The sequence below is a fragment of the Arvicanthis niloticus genome, chromosome 2 (genome assembly GCF_011762505.2).
Source record: "Arvicanthis niloticus isolate mArvNil1 chromosome 2, mArvNil1.pat.X, whole genome shotgun sequence".
In the NCBI taxonomy this organism is placed as follows: domain Eukaryota; kingdom Metazoa; phylum Chordata; class Mammalia; order Rodentia; family Muridae; genus Arvicanthis; species Arvicanthis niloticus.
In genome coordinates, this window is record NC_047659.1 from 121688886 (window position 1) to 121713901 (window position 25016).

At 43.1% G+C, this 25016-nt stretch overlaps 1 protein-coding gene and 1 pseudogene across 1 annotated transcript; one reads left to right on the forward strand and one right to left on the reverse strand.

The window, feature by feature from the left end:
- Nucleotides 1-20221: 20221 nt before the first annotated feature.
- On the reverse strand, nucleotides 20222-20604 carry LOC117702711 (small ribosomal subunit protein uS17m pseudogene; annotated as a pseudogene).
- A 644-nt stretch (nucleotides 20605-21248) lies between these two features.
- On the forward strand, nucleotides 21249-24705 carry Defb115 (defensin beta 115). The gene is made up of 3 exons (XM_034493627.2): nucleotides 21249-21357; nucleotides 23078-23242; nucleotides 24409-24705. Exons 1-3 carry the CDS (start codon nucleotides 21264-21266, stop codon nucleotides 24417-24419), a joined length of 270 nt encoding a protein of 89 aa, XP_034349518.1. The 5' UTR covers nucleotides 21249-21263; the 3' UTR covers nucleotides 24420-24705.
- The last annotated feature ends 311 nt before the right edge of the window (nucleotides 24706-25016 follow it).

The following is a 25016-nucleotide window of genomic DNA, read 5'->3' on the forward strand; positions in this document are numbered from 1 at the left end:
CAAGCAAGACCAGAAACCATCTGGACAAACTCCAAAATCTACAGCTTCATGTCTGATGTCAAAATGCTTAACTGCAACAAATTTCTTTCCCCTGGGCTGGTTCCACTCCCTGTTAGCAGCTTTCCTCAGCAGGTGTCCCATGGCTCTGGCATCTCCAACATCCTGGGGTCTTAAAAGCAATCCAGGCTTCACCTGCACAGCTTCATACAATGGCCCCTCTGGGCCTCCACACAGGGACATCCCTGCCATGTGCCTGGCTGCAGCTGCTCTCCTTAGTCAGAGGTGACACAATGCCTTTCTTCTAGCCTTGACTCTAAAGCCAGAGCCATGTGGCTGAAGCTGCCAAGTTCTGTTGCTTGCTGGAGCAGGAACATGGCTCCTTGTTCAATCATATCTTCACCAGCTCTCTGTTTTTGATGGCTTCCTTCACTGCCTAAACCTTGCTGTCCTGGACTTGATCTTTAGACCAGGCTGACCTTGAATTTAGAGGTCTGCATGCTTCTGTCTCCTGAGTGCTGGGATTAAAGGCCTGCTCCATCACACCTGGATCTAAACTGTTCTTTAATTCACTTTTAACAAGATGAAAGCTTAGCTGGGTGGGGTCTTGCCTTGAGGTCATTATTCCCTTAATTTCATTTAATATCTTTAACCTTTATCTCCTGAACCCAGGATTTAACTCTGGTCCACTTCCCGGTGTCCCCTTTTGTCCTTGAACCATACTATTTTTCCTTGCTCAGCTTGCTCCTTTTCATGACACAGCAGAGTCTATTCTAGGCTGTTTAAAGGTTTCCTTTGCTAATGCAATTAATCTAACTCTCAAAACTTTAGCCACAGACTAGGGGACAGTGTTGGCAAATTATATATTTATTTTACAGTCCTTGGATTTAGAACATACTATGGAAATTTTAAATTTATTTTTTTTAGAATACCTTTCATTTACCTTAGACAGTTTTATATATGTACAGAATATGTCTTGATTAGATTCACCTCCAACTGCTCCTGGTGCACATACATACATGCAGGCAAAACACTCACACACATAGAATAAAAGTACATACATCTGAAAAATAGAACACATTCAGGGCACAGCAACACACTTGTAATCAATCTCAGCTCTTGGAGGATGAGACAGACGGAATGAAAGTTCAAGGCCAGCTTGGGTTATATAACAACTTCCAAGTCAGCTTGTGTCATATATAAAGACCCTGTCCAGAATAACAGACAGCAAACCCGCAACATGTTTTAATTAGCATGTTAAGTGTACATATTAATGAAGTCCACTGTGATGTCTTTCTGTACAAGCATCTGCATGCCTTATCAAATCTAACCTTGTATAATTCCTCTCCACAGCAAGCATTATTTTATTTGTAGATCGAATTCTTAAAGCTTCCATCCAGAACACAAAGTAATTTTTTTCTTCATGTGGATTATTTAACATAGTGTCTTCCACTTTATTTTTCTCACTGGACTTCTTCACAGCTGGATGATACTGCATTATAAACCTGTACTAAGTATTCTTTGTGTATTCTCGGGCAGATGGGCACTTAAGTTGATTCTATTCTACTGTGAATAGAACCTCAATACATGTGATTGTGAAGGTGTCTCTGTAATGCTGATTTTATCTCCTTTGTCTATGTTTCTGGGATACCTGGATCATTCGGAGAGCTTGGTTTGTCTGTTTTTGAGAAACATCCATATTACTCTTTATAGTGACTGCACAAATTCAACTTCACATTCCCACTAACAAGGTCTCTCTCTCCCTCCCCCTCCCCCTCCCTCTCCCCCTCCCTTTTTCTTCCCTCTCCCCATCTCTCTTTTCATCACTCCTTCCTATTTCCTTTCTTCTTTCTTTTGAGATGATGTCTCACTCAGGTTGGTCTCAAATTGATGAACTCAAAGCAGTTATACTGCCTCAGTATCCAAATAGCTGAGATCATAGGCATGTCACATTGTACCTTGCTTCTGACACTTGTTGATTTTTTTTTTAAAATCTAAGTGATTTATTGATTGATGAGAGTGAGGTGTTGAAGTCCTCCACAATTTTTGTATTGAAGCCCAACTCTCCCTTTAGGTCTTGTAGGATTTACTTTATAAAATTGGGTGTAGATAGACTTATAATCCTCTATTTTTTGTTGTTGACTTGATGCTGTGATCACTGTGTCGTGATTTTGTCTCTGTGTAGTTTTTGTTTTAAAATCTATTTTGTCAGACATAAATACAGGCACTGCTGTTCTCTTTGGGTTTTTCAGTTGCTTGGAATATCATTTTCCATCCTTTTATTCAGTTAGGTGTGTGGCCACTGGTCAGGTGAGTTTCTTGTAAGCAGCACAAAGTTGGGTTGTTGTTGTTTTCCAGTCTGTTTCTTGTCCTCTTCCTCCTCTTCCTCCTTTAAAAAAAGTTTAATTTAGTTTAATTTTTTATTTTATTTTTTATTATTTTTTCTTTTCCTCTTTCTTGTAGACAGGGTCTCTCTGTGTAGCTCTGGCTGACTTGAAACTTGCTCTGAAGACCAGGCTGGCCTGAACTTACAGAGATCTAGCTGCCTCTACCTCATGAGTCCTAGGATTAAAGGCATGTGCCACCACTGCCTAACCAGTCTGTTGCCTTTCTTTCTTTCTTTCTTTCTTTCTTTCTTTCTTTCTTTCTTTCTTTCTTTCTTTCTTCCTTCCTTCCTTCCTTCCTTCCTTTCTCATTCTCTCTTTCTTTCAAATTTTTTATTGATTCTTTCTGAATTTCACATCATGCAACCCAATCCCACTCATCTCCCTGTCCCTCCATATCTGACCTGAGACAAAACCAAAAAATAAACAATTAAAAAAAAAAACCTTTGCTTTGGAAGCTGTGGTGTGTCTCAGTGTATCATACATTATACCCTTTTGTCCAAACAGCTTTACTTGCAAATATTCACTGCAGTGAGTCATTGGTCTGGTTCGAGGCCTCTGGCTTCTGCTGCACTACAAATACTGGATCCTCACCTGAACTTCGCTCAGATATCCTATTGTTGTCCTGTGTCATGGAGATCCTGCAGCCTTGGTTTTGCAAGACTGGCCCCATAAAGTGCTCCAGGAGTTCACTGATGTGGTAGATGTTGGGGTAGGCCAACTCAAAGCCCTGGATCTGGGCCTGGATGGTAGCTGAGTTGGTCAGCTCACCAGCTCTCCCAAGCTCATGACTCCAGGGACAGCTCTCTAGCATTGCCCTGGTGAGAGATGGGGCTAGCTCATCTGAGTGCCACAGCCAGCAAGAGGCAGAGCCAGCTCTCCTGCTCTCATGCCCTCAGGCTCAGCTCTTTTGACCTGACCCCACATCACTAGGGCCAGCTCTATAGTGCTCACTGAATGAGAGTTGGGCTCCCTCCCAAGTGCTGCAGCCTGTGAGGATGGGCCTAGCTCTGTGCAGCCCTTGAACATTAACACGGCTATAGACAGCAGCTTAGAATAGGGATGTGTGTATGGCCTTTGGTGGTAATATGAGGCATAGACAGTGACACAGACCCCTCCTTTGCAGGGCCATGGTCCCAGATATGGCTCTCAGCTTGGTGGCAGCATGGGCCAGGACCTCAGATGGCTTCACCAAGATCAGGGAAGTTTTGAGGTAAATTTTCTACACTCTTCATCTTTTTCTCTTTATCTTCAGGTATTCAGGTTTTATCTTTATATAAACACCTGTATATTGTATTTCAAAAGCAGCCATGTAAGCATGATTCCTGACGGCCACTTCAGTTTGGTCAAATGATTGCTATTTGGCATCCGCCTTAAGGAACAACTCTGTTTTGCTGAGTCGGCTTATTTCCTTCCTTCATCCCAGGATTTCTTCTGAGGAAACTGCCAGTTGCTATTCCTTACCAAATCCATTCATTCCATTAGAGTCACTTCACACTGGGGCCAGTGAAAGCTCTCTTCCCACATGGTCAGGTGGAGGCAGCTTGACACCTGCTTCTTATAGCAACTGAAGATCCCAATTAAGTGACTTTATTGGAGAGCATGGCTTTCCTTCCTGGTGGTCCTTTCTGCTGTAATTTATTGGTCATTGGATTGCAGATGGTCTCTTCCTGGATTGCCTGACAACTCATACTCTTGTCTTCCAGACTTCTGTCTTACCCTTATAGATACCATTAATTTTTTATATAAATATTTAGTTCTTCTGTTTGTCACTATTATTTTGAGGGGCCTGAGGGTAGTGACTGGCTCCTGAAAGACAGATTGGAATCTGCTTTAACCTCTACAGTGTTTACACCCTCTGTGGCCCAGGGAGACAGGGAGTCTTTCTGACCCCACTGCACTACTCTATCTATGTTGAAATTTTTATTCACATCCCATATTGTCTTCCCAATTTTCTGAAACTGTTTTACTACAATCCCTTGGATCTCATTGAGCCTTTTCAAAATAACTATGCTTTAAAGTTTCGTCAGTTATTTTATCCATATCCGTTGCTCTTAGGAACTGTTACATTCTTTTGAAAACATCCTTTTTCATCTCCACCCCTTATATTTACCAGGATTCTCCTTAGAGTTCTTGAACTATTTTCCCCTTATAATATAACTTGAATTTCCATTTAGAAAGGTCTCATTATAGTCAGTAGCACTCTTCTACAGGTACAGAACTGTGATCCTGTCTCTTGAGAGGCTGAGGCAGGAGGATTGTGAGTTCAAACGAAGCTAATCAGTGAGTTCCACATCAGTTTGGACACACTAAGAATTTATCTTAAAAAAAAAAAACAAATAAATAAGAGGGCTGGAGAGATGGCTCAGTGGTTAAGAGCACTGACTCTTCTTCCAGAGGTCCTGAGTTCAAGTCCCAGAAACCACATGGTGGCTCACAGCCATCTGTAATGGGGTCCAATGCCCTCTTCTGGTGTGTCTGATGACAGTGTACTCATATTAAATAAATAAATAAATAAATGTTTTTTTAAAGGGAAGAAAACTCCCTCTTTTGAATTTAAGAAAGGCCGTGTCCCACCATCACGTCTCACCTGTAATCCATGGCTCAGCATGGGAGGCACTGCTGTATGTGTCATAGAACACTAAAATATAAAAAGTACGTTCTTTACAAACCCAGGTTTTATTTGTCTCATAGGGCACAAGCACGGAGGTTTAACTATCTTCATCATGCTGGATGCCTTCACTTCTCCTTTTATGTCCTTATGCATCTTCCGCCATCACTGTAGACAGCTTTGCTTCCCTCATTGTTCACACAGAGATGAGAAGGGGGGAAGGACAGACTGCAGGGGGTTGCCACTTGAACCTGTATCTCTCTAGTCTCCTTTGTAGCCCAGGCTAGTCTCCAGCTTCTCATCCTCTATCCTCAGCTTCCTGAGTTCTGGGACTACAGGCAACAGTCACGTGTCTGGTGCCCCACTCTTCCTTTAAGGACCCTACCAGAAACCCCGATGAAACTACACTGCTTGAATAAAAGTGCATCACACTCTCCAACTGTGTGTTTAGGAGTTTGGAGAAACAGGTTATATGTACAGGTCACCACTCCCAAGCTATCATTCCCACAGCACAACACAACCCAAGGCAATATGGAAAAACAACCAAAACAAAGCAAGAACCAGCCATTCCAAGAATACATTTACACTTCAGGTCTTCTCATATAGTATGCTGTGTTCTCCAACAAATCCGGCACATTCAGTAGGGCCAGCCAACCATCCCTTTCTTAGAACACCACAATCCCACTGCACTGACGGCCTTTGGGCACATCTCAGGGGCTGAGTAACATCACTGAACTTCACGGCAGAACGGCATGTTTGTGCCTTCATCCATGAGAAGATACTGGAGATAGAAGAGCTTTGACGACAGGTGGTAAGTGTGTTCTTCAATTTTACAGTCTAACGTCCTGAAGTCTTCCACATTCCTCCAAAAATTAGCAGCCCACTTTCTCTGGTACCAGTTTCTGTACTAGTTACTTAAAAAAAAAAAAAAAAAAAAAAAAAAAGATCTAATAGCACAACGTGATCAAAAGCAGCCTATGAAAGAAAGTTTATTTGGCTACAGTCCCAGAGGAGATGTGATAAGGCAGAGGACAGTGCAGCAGCAGACTGCCAGAGCAGGAAGCTGGCTAGTCTCAATTTGTTACCACAGCAGAAGACAGAGCCATCAGAAAGTAGGGCGAGGCTACAAACTCTCAAAGGCCCACGCTCCATGCCCCCCAACAGACTTAAAAGGAAACCAAGTGTTAAAATACTTGAGCCTATGGGGGGCGCAGAGGCAGAGGGAGCGGGGTGGCGGGAGGGGTGCATTCACTTTCAAACCACACAGCTGAGGACAGCCAGTCACACATCCTGGGTGTGCTGATGAGATAATCGAGAGACAGATACTGACAGGCAATGACAGAAATGTAAGTCAGAGAAGTGAGCCCCGGAGCCAAGGCATGCAGGCAGCCGTCAAAGCAGAAAGAAAAAGGAGAATTTTTTTTTTCTAGTAACAACAGAATTTAGCTCAGAAGGTCCATTTAGTACTTCTGACTCCCAGAATGTAAACTATAAATAGCACATGAGGCTGGAGAGATGGCCTGGTGCTTAAGAGCGATGGCTGCTCTTCTGGAAGATCTAGCACCCCATGGCCTCTCTCTCAACTGTTTACATCAGTTCCTGGAGAACTGATGCCCTCTTATGGCCTCCATGGGTACTGCATGCATGTGGTGCATAGACATCCCTTTAGGCAAAAACACTTTAGGCAAAAACATAAAAGGAAATATCTTAAAAATTGTACATGATTAATTTGTGGGGTTTTGTTTATTTGTGTGTTTTTGAGACAGAGTGCCATATATTTCAGAATGGTGTCAAACTCACTGTGCATCTGAAGCTGAGGACTGCCCCGTGTTTCTGACCATTCCATCTCCACCTCCACAGTGCGAGATTACAGACTTGAGCATCCACACCAGGTTTATGCCGAGCTAGAGAATCATACCCTGAATCCCCTGCAGGTCACCCGACGATGTACCAACTGGACAACATTCTCAGCCCAAAATAGTGTTTTAATCTGACAAGATTTATAGAAAAACAATGGAAATTAATTATAATTTTGGTAGCTGAAGGTGCTACTGTTCCAAAAATAGTGAAGGGCATTCACATGGGGTTAGGCAGCAGTGGGAAGCATTAGAGGCAAATGATATAAAATGTCAGACTGCCTTGAACATGTTATTGAAGAAGCCGCATGTGAATAAATATGCAGAAGAAACTGGGGAGTGTGGTAAAAAAGGCCTGGGTCAAAATGGAGTCAATGGGCCCTAAACTAAGTATCTACTGCTGCCTAAGCCCATGTGAGCTCCCTTCACTGTTATATATATATATACATAATACATATGTATACATATATATATACATATATGTGTGTATACATATACACACACACATATATTTAATATATTATATATATAATTAATTATATATATGTTGGAGGGGGTAGGGGTGGTCTTGGGAGGACTTAAAGAGAGGAGCTGAGGTGGATACAATCAAAGTACATTTTATAAAGCCCTCAAAGAATCAGTTAAAATATTTAAAAACAACATTTAATTGAATAAGAAAGAAAAACGAAACCCAAACTCTTAAGGGAGTGCCTAAAGTCATTAATCTCCCTTTATCTTTGTAATCAGATGGTGAAAAAGCAATTTTGACGAGCATAAATAAATGTGTTTTCAGCAACTATGTGGGCAGCTCATACCTCCTCTAATGCCAGTTCTGAGGGCATGCCATAAAATAGGGCATGCATGTACACCTTTAAAAAAATCCATGTAAATCCTGGAAAGTAACTAAGTATGACATTTATGGCTAGATGGGGTGTAGGTGATAAGAAGCGAGGCCAATACCCAGTCTTTGATGTGGTAGTGAATGGTATCCTTGTAAAACTACCCTAGTCAAAATGGATATCTTAAAAAAAAAAAAGTCTGGAGAGTTGGCTCAGTGGATAAAGCACTTGGCACACAAAGGAACTGAGTTTGCATTTCCAGAAGTCACATAAATCCAGATATGGTGTATGTACATGTAATTCCAGCACTGTTACAGTGAGGCAGAGGGAGACAGGAGCATCCCTGGGTGCTCACAGGCCAGATGGTCTGAGGTACCAGATGGTGAAACACAAGAGGTTTTGTCTGAGACAGGTAGAAGGCAAGAATCAACACCTGAGGTTGTCCTCTGACCCTCTGTGTGCACTTTGTGGTACGTGTGCAGCCACACTCACACACACACACACTTGCTATACAGAGAAAAATTAAATAAAAAATTAAAAAAGCTGCTAGCCAGAGTTTGAGGGTGACCAAGCCCCTTTACACTGCTTTTGGGATGTGAAGTTGTAGAGTTGTCATGCAGAACAGGATAAAGTTCCTCAAAAACTTAAAAATCGACTCCAGGTTCAGCAACTGAGTTTTGGGGTACCTCCAAAAGAAATGAAATGAGCACGCAACAAAATCCCTCCATGCCTATGTTTATTGCTTCATTTTTCACAGCAGATGGTTAACATAGATATTCATCAACATATAAATGACAGTGTGCTGTGTATACACAATAAGACATTCAAAGCAGCTATCGTCACCTATAGAAAATTGTGTTTCACTTAACATGTTAATTAAAAGAAGTCAGATACATAAAATCAAATGCCACATGTTCTTGGCCATCTGTCTATGCTAAAAGTCAGTCTAACATGCAATGATGTTGCTGGACGGAAGGCACTGCGAAGATTGAGGGAGGCTGGCTAATGGGTACCCAAACACAGTAACACAGAAGCAGTAAGTCTCAGCATTCCATAGGCCAGTGTGTTGATTATAAGTATTATAACCTAGTCTGTATTTTGTTAATGAATAAGACAAGAGCTCAAATTTTCCAAACAGAAGAAAATACAAGTAGAAGGAACTCTGACCTACCATGATGGGAATTCTATATTGTACATTCTATGTGCATGAAAATATATGATAGTCCATAAATACGTACAATTAAAGGAATAACAAAACTCCAATACAAAACACCATTGTTCATTGGAAACTGGAAGTAGCCCATCTATTTTAATAAGTCAAAGGACCTAGGAAAGGAACGTAAGCCTGATAAAGAGAATTCTCGCATCTAAAAATCATTTGGCTTGTGTCCTGACTTTAGCTCATATCCATGGTTATACAATTTCTGATACAAGCCAAGACTAGTTTGCATTAGCTTCTTGTTATTGGGTGTTTTTATCCCAGACACAAAAGAAGGCAAATTATTTAAGTAGAACGAGACGCAGGAGTGAGCGATCCCATGCTATGGAGACTGCTGGCTGTGGTGACTGTGGGATTGGTTGTGGTGACGTCTGTGGGATTGAGTGTGGTGCTGACTAGGGGCTTGGGTGAGGCAACGCTTTTGGGATTGGTTGTGTCGACAACTACGGGATTGGATATCTTGCTAGTACTAGTAGGATCGGCAGGAATTTCTGTGTTTTTTGTAGGCTTATCCGATGTATCTTCATCAATAAATGTGATCCCTGGTGGAACAGGATTATGCCATGGTATAGTCACAGTGTTAATGGTAGGATTTGGCGGTTCAGTTTGGTTTTCTGCTAGTGATCGGAGGATGCAGCATGATGCTTTGTTCTTACATAGATATATGTACCGTTCATTATTTACACATCGGACTCTGCAGTACCCTAAATTATTCTTCCAGCATTTTTGAGGGGGTCTCAGCCAGCCAGCTGCAGAGAATAAAAAGTAAATAAAAAATTTAATTTTAGCACAGACATAACTTTCATTCAATCAAAAACTTATTTCTGCCCTCTAGACTAACACCAATGCAAATCCTAAGATGCTGAGACAAGAAAATATAAAACATTAAAATTGTGATATGTTATGCACCCTCAAAACAATGCAGTGGGAGCACATGCCAGAGAGAGAGAGAGAGAGAGAGGAAGAGGGAGAGGGAGAGGGAGAGGGAGAGGGAGAGGGAGAGGGAGAGGGAGAGGGAGAGGGAGAGGGAGAGGGAGAGGGAGAGGGAGAGAGAGAGAGAGAGAGAGAGAGAGAGAGAGAGAGAGAGAGATCGGTCACATTTGGTGTTGTTATGTACCTAGCCTCTTTTCATTTGTTGTTATGTTTTTTGTTTTTTGTTTTTTGTTTTTTTTTTTTTTTTGAGACAGGGTTCACTCTGTGTTGCCTTAGCTATCCTGGAACTCTCTCTGTTGACCAGGCTGGCCTCAAACTCAGAGATCTGTCTGTCCCTGCCTCTTGAGTGCTGGGACCAAAGGAGTGCACCACCTAGACTCTTAAGAAATATGCAAGAGAGAAGGAAAAGTCCACAGGGGTAAGGACTACTTCAGAAAAGAAGTAGTATCACTTGTTCTATGTGGAGGAAGTTGCTGAGTGTATGTAAGATCTTCAGGCACACTCACAATCACAGGTCTCAAGTAGGACGTGCAAAGCCCAGTGGTCACAAGGTAGAAAACAATGTGAGGAAGTAGGGTCAAAACCTGGGTCCTTTTACAAATTCAGTGTTTTTGGTTTATTCAGAACATGATGAGAGTTTAATGGCTGTCCTGGGTGCCTTGTTGAGGGGGAGGAAACAGTGGGATTATGCACTGTTGGCCTTCCAGTAATAGTGTATTGTTACACTGTTACAAACTAAAGCTCTTCCCGGTCAACCTATTAGTGGCTGTAACTGAAATGTTGCTGCAGACAGGTGGTTTGGATACAAGGTAAAGGAAACGACAAATAGAGAAATCTAAGATAACTGCTGGATTTCTGAACTGAGAAGGGAGATGGGGGTGTGTGCCAGTCATAGAACAAAAGAGAATTGAAAATTAAAAATAGCGGGGGCCAAGAATTTGCTTTGAGGTACATAACATGATAAACCCAGGGTGTCAAGAAGGTAGTGCGAGCTCAGAAGGAAGGTCTCAAGTGCAGATGTGAATGTCAGAATCAATGTTTATAGGCAATAGTTAATAAAAAGTTAAATAAATAAAAAAATAATACGAGAGAAAAGAGAGATGATCAGGTTCTGCTAAGTTTCACTATTTAGAGACCAGATATAAGCAGGGCCTGTAATCCAGTTAGTCAAACGCTTATCAATCAACCAATCCTCACTACCACATACAAATGAGCCTGTGTTGAACATCTGAAATCCTAGCATTCTGGATGTGGAAAAGGAGAATCAGAAATTCAAGGTCATCCTTGGCTATGTATCTATTCAGAGACATTTTATAAATCCAAGCCAATTCATTTATGGGAATGAAAGAAAATCTTTATAAGCAAACGCCACACCTTCAAATTTAGTGTGTCTTCTCTTAGTACATGAAGGCTCGTTAAAAGTCAATAGGCAGGGGCTGAAGAGATGGCTCAGTAGTTAAGAGCACTGACTGCTCTAGAGGTCCTGAGTTCAATTCCCAGCAACCACATGGTGGCTCACAACCATCTGTAATGGGATTCAGTGCCCTCTTCTGGTGTGTCTGAAGACAGTGACAGATATTAAACAAACAAACAAACAAACAAATAAATAACCAATATGCAGGTGTTTCAGAAATCTAGTGGCACATATATTAAGACTCACTACCGCAGCATCTGAATTCAAATCCTAGGAGACGTCATTTCATTTAGCAGATTGTAATCTTGGAAGATTAAAATAGAAAACATGAGACGAGGGACTGGCAAGAAAACATAGAGCTGGTGGTGAAGAAAGCCTTTGGTAGCTCTTTCTCTCTCTGTCTCTCTGTCTCTCTCTGTCTTTCTCTTTCTCTCTCTCTCTCTCTCTCTCACACACACGCACACACACATACACACACACACATACACTAGAAAAAGCATATATTTGTTTATAAGATCTCCTTGAAGAATTGTTGGTGACAAAGAGTTATTTTCCAGCCTCAGTGAAGCAACACTTTCCTCAAAGCCTGTCTGCCAATTAAATATAAGGAAGGGGGCTACCATTAACTATAATGGGCATGGTGGCTCATGCCTGCCATCTCAAGATGTGGGAGGCAGACACAGAAAGACTGCAAGTTTGAAGCCAGCCTAGTTAACATGTGAGGTCTTATCTTAAAAAAATAAGTTCCTAAGGCATGCTCATACATTTGCAGAATGACCCACATGGTTCATTTACAGCTGAATTCTTAGATGTCTATAAGGGACAAGCATGTAAATAGGTTCACATATACTAGAGCATCCCAGACGCTAACAGCACTGATTGGTCCTGAAGGGGAAGACTGAACCAGGGCTTTTAGGTTGGAACGCTCTTCCTTACACTAGCTGTGTTGATTTTTTTTTTTATGCACAAACCATTGGCAACTATTTCTCCATAAAAACAGAAAACCAAAAGTATCAGTCTTTTAAACAAGGGGACAAGTCTTCATATTGACCTGGAACCAGAGGGGTCTTCATCAGTCACACCTCTTCCCACGACTTCTTTAACCTTACATTGACCACAAACTTAGTGTCTCCTGCACAACCCTCAAGAACATGCAACCTGGACTCCTTTACTGCATCTAAGACCTGTGAGAGTCTCCCTCTCAGGACTAAGGAGAGTTTAGGGTGGGGAGAAAGGTTAGGTTTGTAGGACACAGCCAAAAAGTAGTTACGGGAGAGGAGTAGGGAGGTCAAACGGACACCAAGTGGTTGTCCAGAAAGATCTCCAGGGCAGCTCAGAGTGTGGAGGAGAGTCTTGCCTTCTGGAGACTCATCTCAGAGGACTCCCCAGATATTTGGATGCCTGTGACAGAAGAGTATCAGAGAGTACAAGCAGGGGCTTCCAGAAGAAGAGCCCTCTCTCCTTCCAGCTGATCCAAGTTGAAACGATGGTCCTCGCCACCACCAAGGATGGCAGTGTGGGACAGGGAGGAGTAGGCTCTGCTCAACAACTCACCCAAATTCCACCATCCCCATGTTACAAGGTCCCATTACCTTTGCTCCCCTGAGTTAGCAACCCACAGATAACGAAGGCCAGTGTTGGGAAAACCATGGCTTCAGAGAGAGAAAGAATGATCTATGTCTGGAGGAAGCCAGAATGCTTTATCTAGCAGGCGCTCTAGGTCTTCAACTTTATTGGTGTCATGAGTAATGAACAGGAGAAGTGAGCTTGCTTTGCCATCTGGCCTGTCAGGCCAATCATTTGCATGACCAGTCATGCCCAGCACAAGAGATCATTCAAGGAAAACAAAGCCATAGGAAACAAGATGCAATCCTGGATGGTTGATGGAACAAACTCTCAGGAGGAAGTTTCCCTCAGACCTAGTGGGGTCAGTTTCTTCTCTGTCCATGTACAATATCCTGTACACATCTAACAGTAGTAAAATGGTGTGTGAGGTTACCTCTGTGGCAGACCAGTGGATCGTAGTATGTAGCAACATGTTTGTCCTTTCTCTGGCTGTCAGACCCGTGAATGAAGGGAGATGAAAAAAAGAAAAAAAATGCACAAACAAAAAAGCCGTTTATGCCCTGACTCAATGGATTATGAAATATATGGGATCAGGGATCGCAAGTCAAAATAGAAAAGCAGGATTTACTATGATTGTCTTTTCTCTGTTTCACATTTCATTAACCCCACTTGTCCTAAGAACTAAGTAAGAAACAGTATATTGGGAAAGGTGAAATATTTTTCATTATTTTGTATTTTATTTCATTTTTGCTTTCTTGAGACAGGGTCTCTCTACATAGCCCTAGAACTTCTGGCTGTCCTGGAACTCACTGGGTAGTTCAGGCTGTCCTTGAACTCACAGAGATCTGTCTGCCTCTGGAACAAAAGGTTTGTGCCACCGTGTCTGGCTCTTTCCCCTTGTTTGTTTTGTTTACAAACCAAAATCCAAAATTTTACTTTAGGAAATAAAAAAAAAGAAGAGAAAAATATGCCTAAGATAAGTAGAAGAAATGTAATCCAAAGAGCTAAATATTATGACACTGACAGTGGGAGACTCACAGAGATGAGCCAATGGAAGCAAGTCCATCCAGTACACGGACCTGCAGCTGTGCCCATGGTGAAGACGGACTCAGATGATCACAATATGGACTGGACCAGCCCCATTGGTGTCAAGACGGCAATGACTGGATGTGATATTATACCCACAATGTTTACTGACAGATGAGATAACCAAGTCCTTGGAAGACATGCAAACAACCTGACAGGGAGAGGTTACCCAGACAACCCTGTACCTGACTCAAAAAAATAGATTAACAGTTTTCAATCTTCTATTGAAGAAATAGTCAAGCCTAGATGGTTTCAGTCGAGCAGATAAGCCTCATATCTGAATAAGCAATTTTCCAAAGAAGATATATGAATGTTTGATAAGTATAAAGGGGTGTTCAGCTCACTAACATTGAAGTGAATGTAAAATAAAACCATAAGATTCACCCCCAGGAGAATGTAACTTACTAAGAAGTTCACTGCAGGGGATAAAGAGATAGCTCAACAGTTAAGAGCACTGGCTGCTCTTCTAGAGGACCCAGGTTCGATTTCCAGAGCCCACAAAGTGGTTTAAAACCATCTATGACTCGAGACTCAGAGATCTGATGCCCTCTTCTGGCCTCTGAAGGCACTGCATACATATGGTACACGAACATGTGTGAAAGCAAAACACTGTACCCATAAAAATAGATAAATTAAAAGAAAAGTATTGGAGATAGCAAATCCATCAGATATAAAGATCTAAATGTAGGGGCAAAAATCATGGGAAAGGTAACATGAAGCTTCTAGAATATTACTCTCCATGGCAGTTACCAAGGAAATAAACAGTTCAAAGTTTACAGTGCAATTCACTCTAACTTAAAAGCTTTAAGTCAGTGGTTCTCAAGCCTCCTAATGCTACAACTCTTTAATAAGAGTTCCTCGTGTTGTGGTGAGCCCCAGCCATAAGATTATTTTTATTGCTACTTCATAACTGTAATTTTGCTACTGTTATAAATCATAATGTAAATATCCGTGTGTGCCAATGGTCTTAGGTGACCCCTGTGAAAGGGTTGTTCAACCCCAAAGAGGTCCCAACCCAAAGGTTGAGAACCACAGGTCTACGTGATGACAGAAGAGCTCAAAGGGACTCAAAGGAGACCTATAAAGTTTAACCAAATGAAGAAGACACTTGAACAAGGAATTCCACAGAGCAGCAATTTCTGTAAAAGAGTCAAACAGGAGCCTTGGAAATGAAGGCTTGGTAAGGAGACCAGTGACCATGGTTGCAGGTATCTCTAATAGTCCAGTTCAAACAGAAGAAAGACTATCCAAATTTGAGGATAGGTTTTTAAAAAAAAAATCCCAGTCACACAAAAGAAAATATTAAAGATAAAGAAAGATGATTCACTGTAGCTTGAATCTCCACAGTTCCAGCTCGGAATGCCTAGTCTCTAGCTGAAAGTCCTAAGCTGAAAGGTTGTGGAACCTTAGAAGGTTCCAGATGGCACAGTGCATGACTAGAGGTAAGCTTCTGCTTGGCTTGGCCTCTAGTTCCCGCTCCACACTCTGAGCTCTGCTTCCTCTCCTGTTATGGACTGAAATGTTCTAGAATCCCGGGTCAAAATAAGTCTTTCCTCCTTTAAGCTGTTTTTGTCAGGTATTTCAGTCACAATGACACAAAAATAAGAGACATATGAGATTCCCTAGACCTTTGGGAAACCGTCAAGTGGAGAAACACCAGCATTTTTGGACTTGAAGGTAAGAAGAAAAAGCTAAAGGCTGTTTAAAAAAGAACCTACTCCATGAAATGATGTCAGAAAAGATTCCCCAATCTTGGAGGACATGTGGCCATCCATATGCAGAAGGCTTACAGGAACCTAGCAGACATGACTACAAAAGATCCTTGTTGCAGATTATTACAATCAAAACTCCAAGGGTGTCAGGCAGGTGCTAGACACAGCCTTCATTACTATTACAGAGGATCTGCGTTCAGATGCTGGCACCCATGTGGTGCTTCACAGCTGCTGTAACTCCAGTTCCAGGGGATAAGGATCCCTCTCCTGCCTCTGCTAGCACCAGGCCTGCACATGGTTCACATAGATACATGAAGGCAAAACACTAGTACACTTTAAAAATAAGTAAATAAATAAATAAACACATAAACAAACAAACAAATACATTTTTTAAAGTAGAGAAAGTAAAATTAATAAACAATGGAAAAGCATAAAATCACATTTAAGAATACTGCTATCAGACTAACAGCAGATTTTTTAGAGTCATATACCACAGGACAGAATGGAATGACATAGTCCAAGTCCTGGAAGAAAACAGCTGCCAACAAAAATTATACAAAGCAAGGATAGCTTTCAGAAGCGAAGACCTTTCAAGGCAGTGGGAGAATTTATGAACATCATACTATAGTTACAAAAGATGCTTAAGGGAATCCTACATCCAGAAGTGGAGTAAAGACAAAGGCATAAGAAAATACAGGTGTCACCAGAAAAGTTAATACAAAATAAATCACCAAACTTCACAGGGGAGCAAGAGTAGAAAAAAAAAAAATCCAGCAAAGACATGCAAGCCAACTAGAATACAATCAGCAAAATAATGTTAGCATCTCCTTACCCCATCAATCATGAACTTAAATGTAAACAGACTAAATTCTCCAATTAAAAGGAGCAGACCAGGCAAAAGGATAAAGAAATATAACACAATCACATACTGCTGCCTGGAAACTCACCTCACCGATAGAAATGTGTCCAGATGGACAGAAAACGGAGACTTAAAGCAATCAGGAGAAGCTGTACTTACACCTAATAAAGGTAATTCTGAGACAAAAAAATTAATAAGACAAAGAAGGCCAAAGACAAGGAATGATTGAAGGAACAATTCAACAAAAGCTATGATTATCACAAGTCTCTGTGTGCCTAATGTAGAGCACTCGGTTCTATAAAACAGACCCAAAGGAAAGAAAGACAGGCTTCAACCCAGTGACAGTGAGCAACTCCTATACTCCGCTCTCACTAGCGGTCACATTAACCAGAGATCAACGCAGAGGCATGAGGAGTGAGGTGTGCTGGGGATCAGATGGACAGATGGATGGATATTCATCACAGAACTACCCAGTACATACAGAGTAAATCCTTTTCACTCCTTTGAAACTTCCTCTAGAACACACCATGCTTTAAGTTACAAAACAAATGCTGGTAAATGAATTAAAAGGATATTCTCTATATTTTCTTATCACAATTAGACAAAACCACAAGTCAATAATAAAAAAAATTAGGAATTCTGCCATCAAGGGAGTTTTTTAAAAAATTTTTTCACTCTGTAACCCTGATTGATCTGGAACTCACTATGTAGACCAGGCTGGTTTCAAACTCACAGAGATCAGCCCCCCTCTGCCTCGGCAGAGCTGGGATTAAAGTTGGAGCATACCTTTGAATGAACTTAAAGGAGAACTAATGGCGGAGAGAAATTGTCTTCAAGCTATGTATACACTAAAGAACTTATGTCCAAGGAAAAAGGGCTTGGAAATTAAGCATCGAGAAAGAGCCCTGTACTACACAGACATAAAACAGTTACAGACATTTAGCAGAGGAAGCTACGGATGACAAGAAATACCAGGAAGATGTAACAGCATTGACCAGCAAAGAATCACAGCTGAAGACCAGGAAGCAACCTGGCATTCTAGGATTAAACCAGCGAGAAACGACATCTGGGTGTGGGGTGCACGTCCATAAACACTGCATTCGGGAGAGAGACTGAGGCAAAGTAAGGTTAGTTACACAGTGGGTTGTGGGCCACTGTGAAGCAGTGAGATGCTGCTTCAGATACCAAGAGGTGAGAGACAATACTTACACCCTAGAAAATACTACATACGTGTTCATAGTGTGACTGTCACTCAGCAATAAAAGGGAGAAACCACGAATCAGAATAGCAACCTCAGGAGTCCGCCCACTAGGATTGCACACATCCAGTATTCTCAAAACCACTGACTGGTGGAGATGAAAACCTAGTTGGTTTCTAGAGATGACAGATGGTGAGGTGAAGGGTGGACTGACTGGAAAGGATCATAGCAACTGTGTGTCCCCAGCAAAGTCGGTTGCCCTCTCTGAGCTTCAGTTTCCAAGTCCATAGAATGGTCATTGTTACCCCCAGCCCCACATTCTGGTTGATTGTATTTCACCTTATAAACTTTTCTGCAGTGTCATTGGTGGCCTGATGCTTCACTTCTTTTTGCAGAGGCAACACGCCCATTTTATTGGCCTGAGCAGTGTTATCTAAAACAGCACCAGATCCAGCCTCTGGTGAAAGAATTAGATATGCCTTACTATACTCGATACAAGTCACACTGCTAGTGACACCAGCACACACCATTAAGCCCAGATGGAGAGAATGAAGTCAGATTTGAAACATCACTTAAGAGTAACCCCAGCGCCATATCCCAGCTGGAACAAACCACATACAGCTGTGTGTGGTCTGATGCAGGTGGCCCCGACATTTCTGGGATTTCAGCCAAATTTATTTCTCCTCACTACTGCAGCACGCTCTCCTCCTGCACGTGATAGACTCTCCTGCCGTGGGGCTCAGCTCTCGATGTTCTTTCTGCCTGGGAGACTCTGGATACTCAGAAGGATCCAGTTAAGTCCTTGGGACATTCAGATCACGTGTACTGTCCTGTCACTTCCTCATAGATTCCTTTCTCAACTACTCTGCCTAAAGTGTTCACATGTGTCCCCCCACATACATGCACACACACACACACACACACACACACCCCACACCATGACAACACACACACAACCCCATGATACGACACATACTACAACACACATACCACATTCACACATATACCATGTACATACAGCATGACTACACACACACACACACACACACACACACACACACAGGACACACACACTAGGCATACACACTATGACTACACACAAACACATCCCTCCAAAGTACACGCACATACACACACACAGGCCATGCTTATACACACATGCATATACACGCACACATACACACACACACACATATACATACCCCACACCATGACAACACACACACGACACCATGATGACACACATACTACACCACACTTACACCACATTTACACATATACCATGTACATACAGCATGACTACACACACACACACACACACATATACACACTTACACACACACAGGTCACACACACACACGACATACACACTATGACTACACACAAACACATCCCTCCAAAGTACACACACACGCACACACACACAGACCATGATTACACATACACACATACACATATTCCACACCATGACCACACATACACAATACCATGATGACACACATACCACACCACACTTACACCACATTTATACATATACCACGTACGTACAGCGTGACTACACATACACACACACACACACACAGGTCTCAAACACTAGGACTATGCACAAACACATCCCCCAAAGTACACACACGGAGACCATCATTGCACACACACACCATGACAACATATATACAACACCATGATGACACACACCACACATATGCCACATACATACAACATGATTACACACATACACCAGACACACTAACACCATGATTACATGCAAACACTCCCTCATCCCCACCCGTACATATCATGATTACCCCCACCCCCACATAACATGACCACACACACCACAATATAGCACATATATGCACATATATACATATAACACAGATACACATACACACACATACACATATACACATACAGAATACACATATCATGACTACACACACATCAGACACATATACACCACACACTAACAACATGACTACACAAAAATACCCACCCCATAACCACACACACACACACACACACACACACACACACACACACACACACACAATCACCTTGCTTGTTTCTTCCCTCCTCACCCTTTGACCCTGCAGAATTCTCTTCCATTCTCTGGGCTCACATTTTCTTAGGAATGTCAGCTCCTCTGTGGTCTAAGGGATAGGCATGAATATCAAACAACTGTTTACTCTTCATCTTTCTCTTCCTGTGCTTTATGTATTTGCATATAGGCTCTTTCGTAGCCCAAACCTTCTCTGAACCCACTTCACAATTAAGGATGACCTTGAACTTCTCACCACCCCCTTTCGCCTACCTCCCCAGTGCTGGAGTGGAGATGAAGGTTTGGCTCTGCCAGCTGTGTTCCATCTACAGCCGACCTGCCTGTTCAGACAATGCTTTTTTTTTTTTTTTTTTTTTTTTTTTTTAATGGAACACTAAACTCTTTGCTTTGCTTATTACTTCTAATGTCACAGGAGAAACTGGACAGGAATGAAAGCCAATTGAGCAAACACAGAGACAGAAATCCCTCTGGCTCCTTCTTCCCCAGGTTCAGGAGACCTTGAGCTCTTCCCGAGTTTCGCTGAGGGGAGTGGCTTCGGAAAAGAGGGACCTCTCTAGGAAGGCGGTTCCTGCACAGACAGGGCTTTCCTGTGACCATGTTGATGACCCGGCCGACTTTGAAGATGATCTTAGTTCGAGTTTCACATGCTTTGGTCGTGGGACGGGCAAAGCTCTGAGGAGCACGATGTCCCCACGCTGCACTGCTGAAGGGCATCGTGAGCAAAGTAGGTTTTCCGCTTATTAAAGTACGTCAGCAAGTAGAGATCCAACACAAGTCAGGTCGCTCTTACTCTAGCAGTTTTTACCATTGCTGCACCAATCACCTTCCCCACAACCCATTTGGAGTGGACGGATGAACGAACTATTGACATTATGTGTCTGTGAGCACCTCTGGCATCTACCACTCGGAACAAGGCCCCAGACGATGCTCTTTAAAAGGAGTATTTTTATTTATTGTTCGTCAAGTTCGCACATGTAAACAGGGTATCCTGATCCAATCCACCCCAATTCCCCTTCCCATCCACCCCCTGCACCTCAATATGACCTTCCTCTTCTGCGGTCTCTCCTTTATTATTGCTGACCCTGTGAGTCCCGTCAGTGCTGGCGTTGAGAGTGCTGCCCAACCTTTCCAGTGTTTGCAGTGCCTGCTTCTGCATGCCCTGGACACACAGGCATGGCAGCCTGTTTGCACCTGCAGGGCTCTTAGGCTCACAGTTGTCCTTGAGGCTGTCAGTGTGTGGGAAAATGAGCTAGAAAAACTACATCCCAACCATGACGAACATGGGGCAGAACCAGGCTGGAAGGAGGGACAGGGAGACTTCTTTGGGGCTAGATCTGCACTGTCCACAAAGCAGCAGGCTTACTGTCCTCTTGCCAAAGGATGTCTAGAGCTGACCCAAACACTGGACAGGCTGCTTTCAGTGCTGACCTGCAGAAGGCCCTTTGCCTTCCTCAGATTTATTGCCCGTGACTAGGCCCAACCTTGGTCATTAAAACCAAAATCAGTAGCAGTTTCTCCAGCACATTCAGTATGCTGCTGACTCGCTCCTCCACCCTCTCTGGACACAATAAGCTCTGGTTCCTGACCTTAGCTGTCCTTGTGGTCCTGGCTCAGACTTCCCCAGGTAACCAAAATGGTGGTGAGATGGGGAAAGGGAGAGGGGCATTCTACCCACTGGATCTTTGGGGACGTGCCCACTGGGTCGGCAGGAATCGCCTGTAGGAACAGCTGAGATCTGGGGAGAGAGAGCCTTACTATGCTTGTGTCTTTTGAGACCCCAGATGTAGCTTAGTGGTAGAGTTGCTTGGGGAAACATGTGTGAGGCTCGGGGTACAATCTCCAGTACTGGGATGGAAGGAAGAGAGGATGGAGGGAGGGATGGAGGGAAGAAAAAAAGGGAGAGAGAAGGGGAGGGAGGAGAGAACAAAGAGAATAGGGAATGGAGGGAGGAAAGTAGAAAAGAATAGAGAGGAAAGACAGACTGTATGTAGGGAGGAGAGAGGAGGAAGGGGGAGAGGAGGGGAAGGAAGGAAGAGAGGACTGAAGAAGGAGGAGGGAGGAGGGAATAAATGGGGAGGGTAGGCAGCAATAGGAGGAGGGAGAAGAGAAGTGGGGGCAGGAGACAGGGATGTGCTTTCCTACGGACTGCCTGTGGTCACATTGATGCTTCTCATTAGGGGGATTGGAGAGTGCAAGCAGAAAGCAGGCAAGTCCTTGTCCCCTGACAACAATGCCTCTGTTCCTAGTCTGATCCCAGTCTCCCACTTCAGTGCCCTCCACTGGTTCCAAGCCTTACAATAACCAAAATATTTACTTCACCTTCTTCTTGAAGCAAGCAGAGGAGGCATCTTGCTTTTAGAATATGTGTTGGGAAATGCATGGGCAGATGTTGGGGATCTACAGGCTCATCCTAGGCTACAGACATGGAGCTGTTGTCAGGGCAGAAGGCTCTGGATTGTGTGTGGCAGCCATAGATCAACATCAGATGTCTTCCACTCACTTTCCACATAATAGTAGTTATTATTTTTATTAATAACTATCATAGGATAAGCCAAGGTTATCCTGGAATTCACTATGTAGACCAGCCTGTCTTTGAACTCAGAAATCCATTTGCCTCTGCCTTCGAAGTTCTGAGATTAAAGATGTGTTCTACCATGCCTGATACAACCTTAGTTTTGAGACAGCACTATTCCTAGACTTGGAACACACAGAGTGGCTCTGCTGGCTGGCCAGTGAGCTCCAGGGACCTATCTGTTTGTACTCCCCCAGCAATGGGCTACAGATGTGTGGCTCTGTGCCAACTTTTATGTGGGTGCTGGCTGCCCAAACCTCCATCCTCATGCTTGTGAAGCAGGTGTGTTCCCTGCTGAGTGATCCCCCAGCTCAAGTTCATGGCTTTCACTTGCACTGTTTGTTATTGGATTTCTGCTGGTCTTCCTCTGATTGTTCTAGATAGTAGGGGGAGGGGAGGAAGAAAAGGTCTATTCTTGGTTACCATGGATTGCAAGCTGCCTTAAACTCTGGAGAGGACAGTTAGGGCAGAGGATACTGAAGCGGTTATGACGTTTCAGAGAACGCCAGCACACCATCCTCATCTGCAGAATCCTAACATGGGGAGAGGAAGTCAACCTGAGTTTGGTTTTTCCAGTTTGAGTGTCCTGGGGAGAGAGAACTCAGACTTACTTCCTAGGAGAGAACCTGGGGAGAGACAAGGAGAGAGAATTTGTGATTTACACTGGGGTCTGGATGTCTCCCCGAACCCACCGTTCTCACGGGTCTGCCGACGTTCTTGGGATATACAAGTGTGTTCTCTTCACACAGTTCCTCTCTGTTCACTGTGATAGAGGGATGGTTCAGAAAGTGCTTTTATGGCATGGGACGATGCAGGCGCATATGCAGGGCCAATGAGAAGAAGAAAGAGAGGTGTGGAGAGAACACGTTTTGCTGTCTCGGAGAAGCAAAGTCAAAATTATCCCACATCCCAACGACCAAAGGACGGAAAAGGGAAGGTACGTACCTGTTTCAGACTTCTGGCTTCAGAGCTTCAGTTATCATCATGACAAGTTGGGGACACATACAATACCCTATGCTGGAGCTTCTGAGGGTTCATTAATCAGTGTTCATTGCAAAGGGGTCTTGACATTGGCCATCAAGTGTTCTACTTTTTGTAAGGATCATACACTTAACTTAGGTTAACATGTCTCCAGGCTCACATGGAAATGAGGAGGGTGCAGAGGAAATCTGGACACATCCAGAGGTGGTGGCTAGGCTTCTTTACCAACCATGGCCTCCACTCATCCTTGAAATGGGAATTTCAGGCTGGACTACTAATTCAAGATGTCTTTTAAACTTCGTTATTCAGATCACCACGGGCACACACTGCTTTCTCAGGCAAAGGGGGGAGGTGGTGGAAATCAGTCCAAAGTCTACTGGTCAGTCACAGTCCTAAAGTGTATAGGAGACACTTCTCGGTGCTCATTGACTACCCCATAGTATGTATGACTTTCCAATGACCTTCAACCCAATGACTTTCCAGCAACCTTCAACCCAAAGACCTTCCCAGTTAGCCACCAGGGCACCTGCTCACCACTCCCCTGCAGCCTTAGCTACTTTTCCCAGTGCTGTGATGAAATACCCCTAACAAAAGCTAAGAAGGGAAAAAGCGTAATGTAATTTACAGTGGAGAAATTCCTTCCGCCATAGCAGGAAACTACAGCATCAGGAGCTTGAGACAGCTGTATCCACAGCCAGGAAGCAGAGAATGATGGCTGCATGTTCAGCTTTCCTTTTAGAAATGCAGTCTGGGATCCACTACCCACCCCACAGTCAGAGTTAGTCTTGGCATTTCAGTTGACGTTACTTCACTAGCATGCCTAGAGTCCTGTGTCTTTGGTGATTCCAGCTCTTGTCAGGATGACAATTAATATTAACAGTCACACCTCCCCCTACTATTCTAGTTGGGCAGCCATCCTTCCATCCATGGCAAAAAAAACTTATAAACTTAATTCCAAACCTTAGTCCCCCAGAATGTGAGACTTGGAAAGAATGTGTCTTTAAGAAGCTAATGGAAGTTAAATGAGATTGTTAGGGTGGAGTCCTAATACTGTATAATTGATTAGTGTTCTTGTGAGAGGAGACTTGGACCTAATCATTTCCACATAACTATGACACACAGAATCATGTTAAGATCCGAGAAGATTCAAGACATTGGCAAGCCAAGGAGAGAGGCCTGCGGAGAACCAATTCAACTTTGGACTTTGTCTCCAGAATTCTGAGAAAATAAACCCGTTGTTCAACTCACCTAGTTTGTGGTACTTTCTAATGATAGCCCTGGGAAATGAATGCAGACATACTATGCCACTGATACCCTAAATGTTGCCCTGAACTCCAAATCTGAAAGTTTTAGTTTTCATTTTAAAGCTTTCAAAAGTGGGGTTGCAGAGATGGCTCTGTTGGTAAAGTACTTGCCGTACAAGTTTGAGGACCCAAGTTCGATTCTCAGGACTCAGAAAAGTTGGGTGATTTCAATCCTGGTGTTGGGGAGCAGAGATGGGAGGCTCCCAGCCAGCTATCCTAGCCTACTTGTTGAGTTCCAGGCTACTGAGTGACTTTGACTCCAAAAAGAATTAGAAGGTGGTTGGCACCCAATTAATGGCAATTGTTCTTGTTTGCCTCTGGTTGGGACAATAAACACCATGACTAAAAGCAACTTGTAAGAGTTTATTTGATTTAAGGTTTACAGAACACCATTAAGAGAAGCAGGAACTTAAGGCAGGAACCTGG

Bases quoted from the DNA above. Each gene is read 5' to 3' on its own strand.
- Defb115 (XM_034493627.2), top strand. From the start codon at position 21,264: ATGCTGCTGACTCGCTCCTCCACCCTCTCTGGACACAATAAGCTCTGG. The intron at 21,358-23,077 runs GTAACCAAAATG...TCACTGTGATAG, and splicing joins CCTGGCTCAGACTTCCCCAG to AGGGATGGTTCAGAAAGTGC.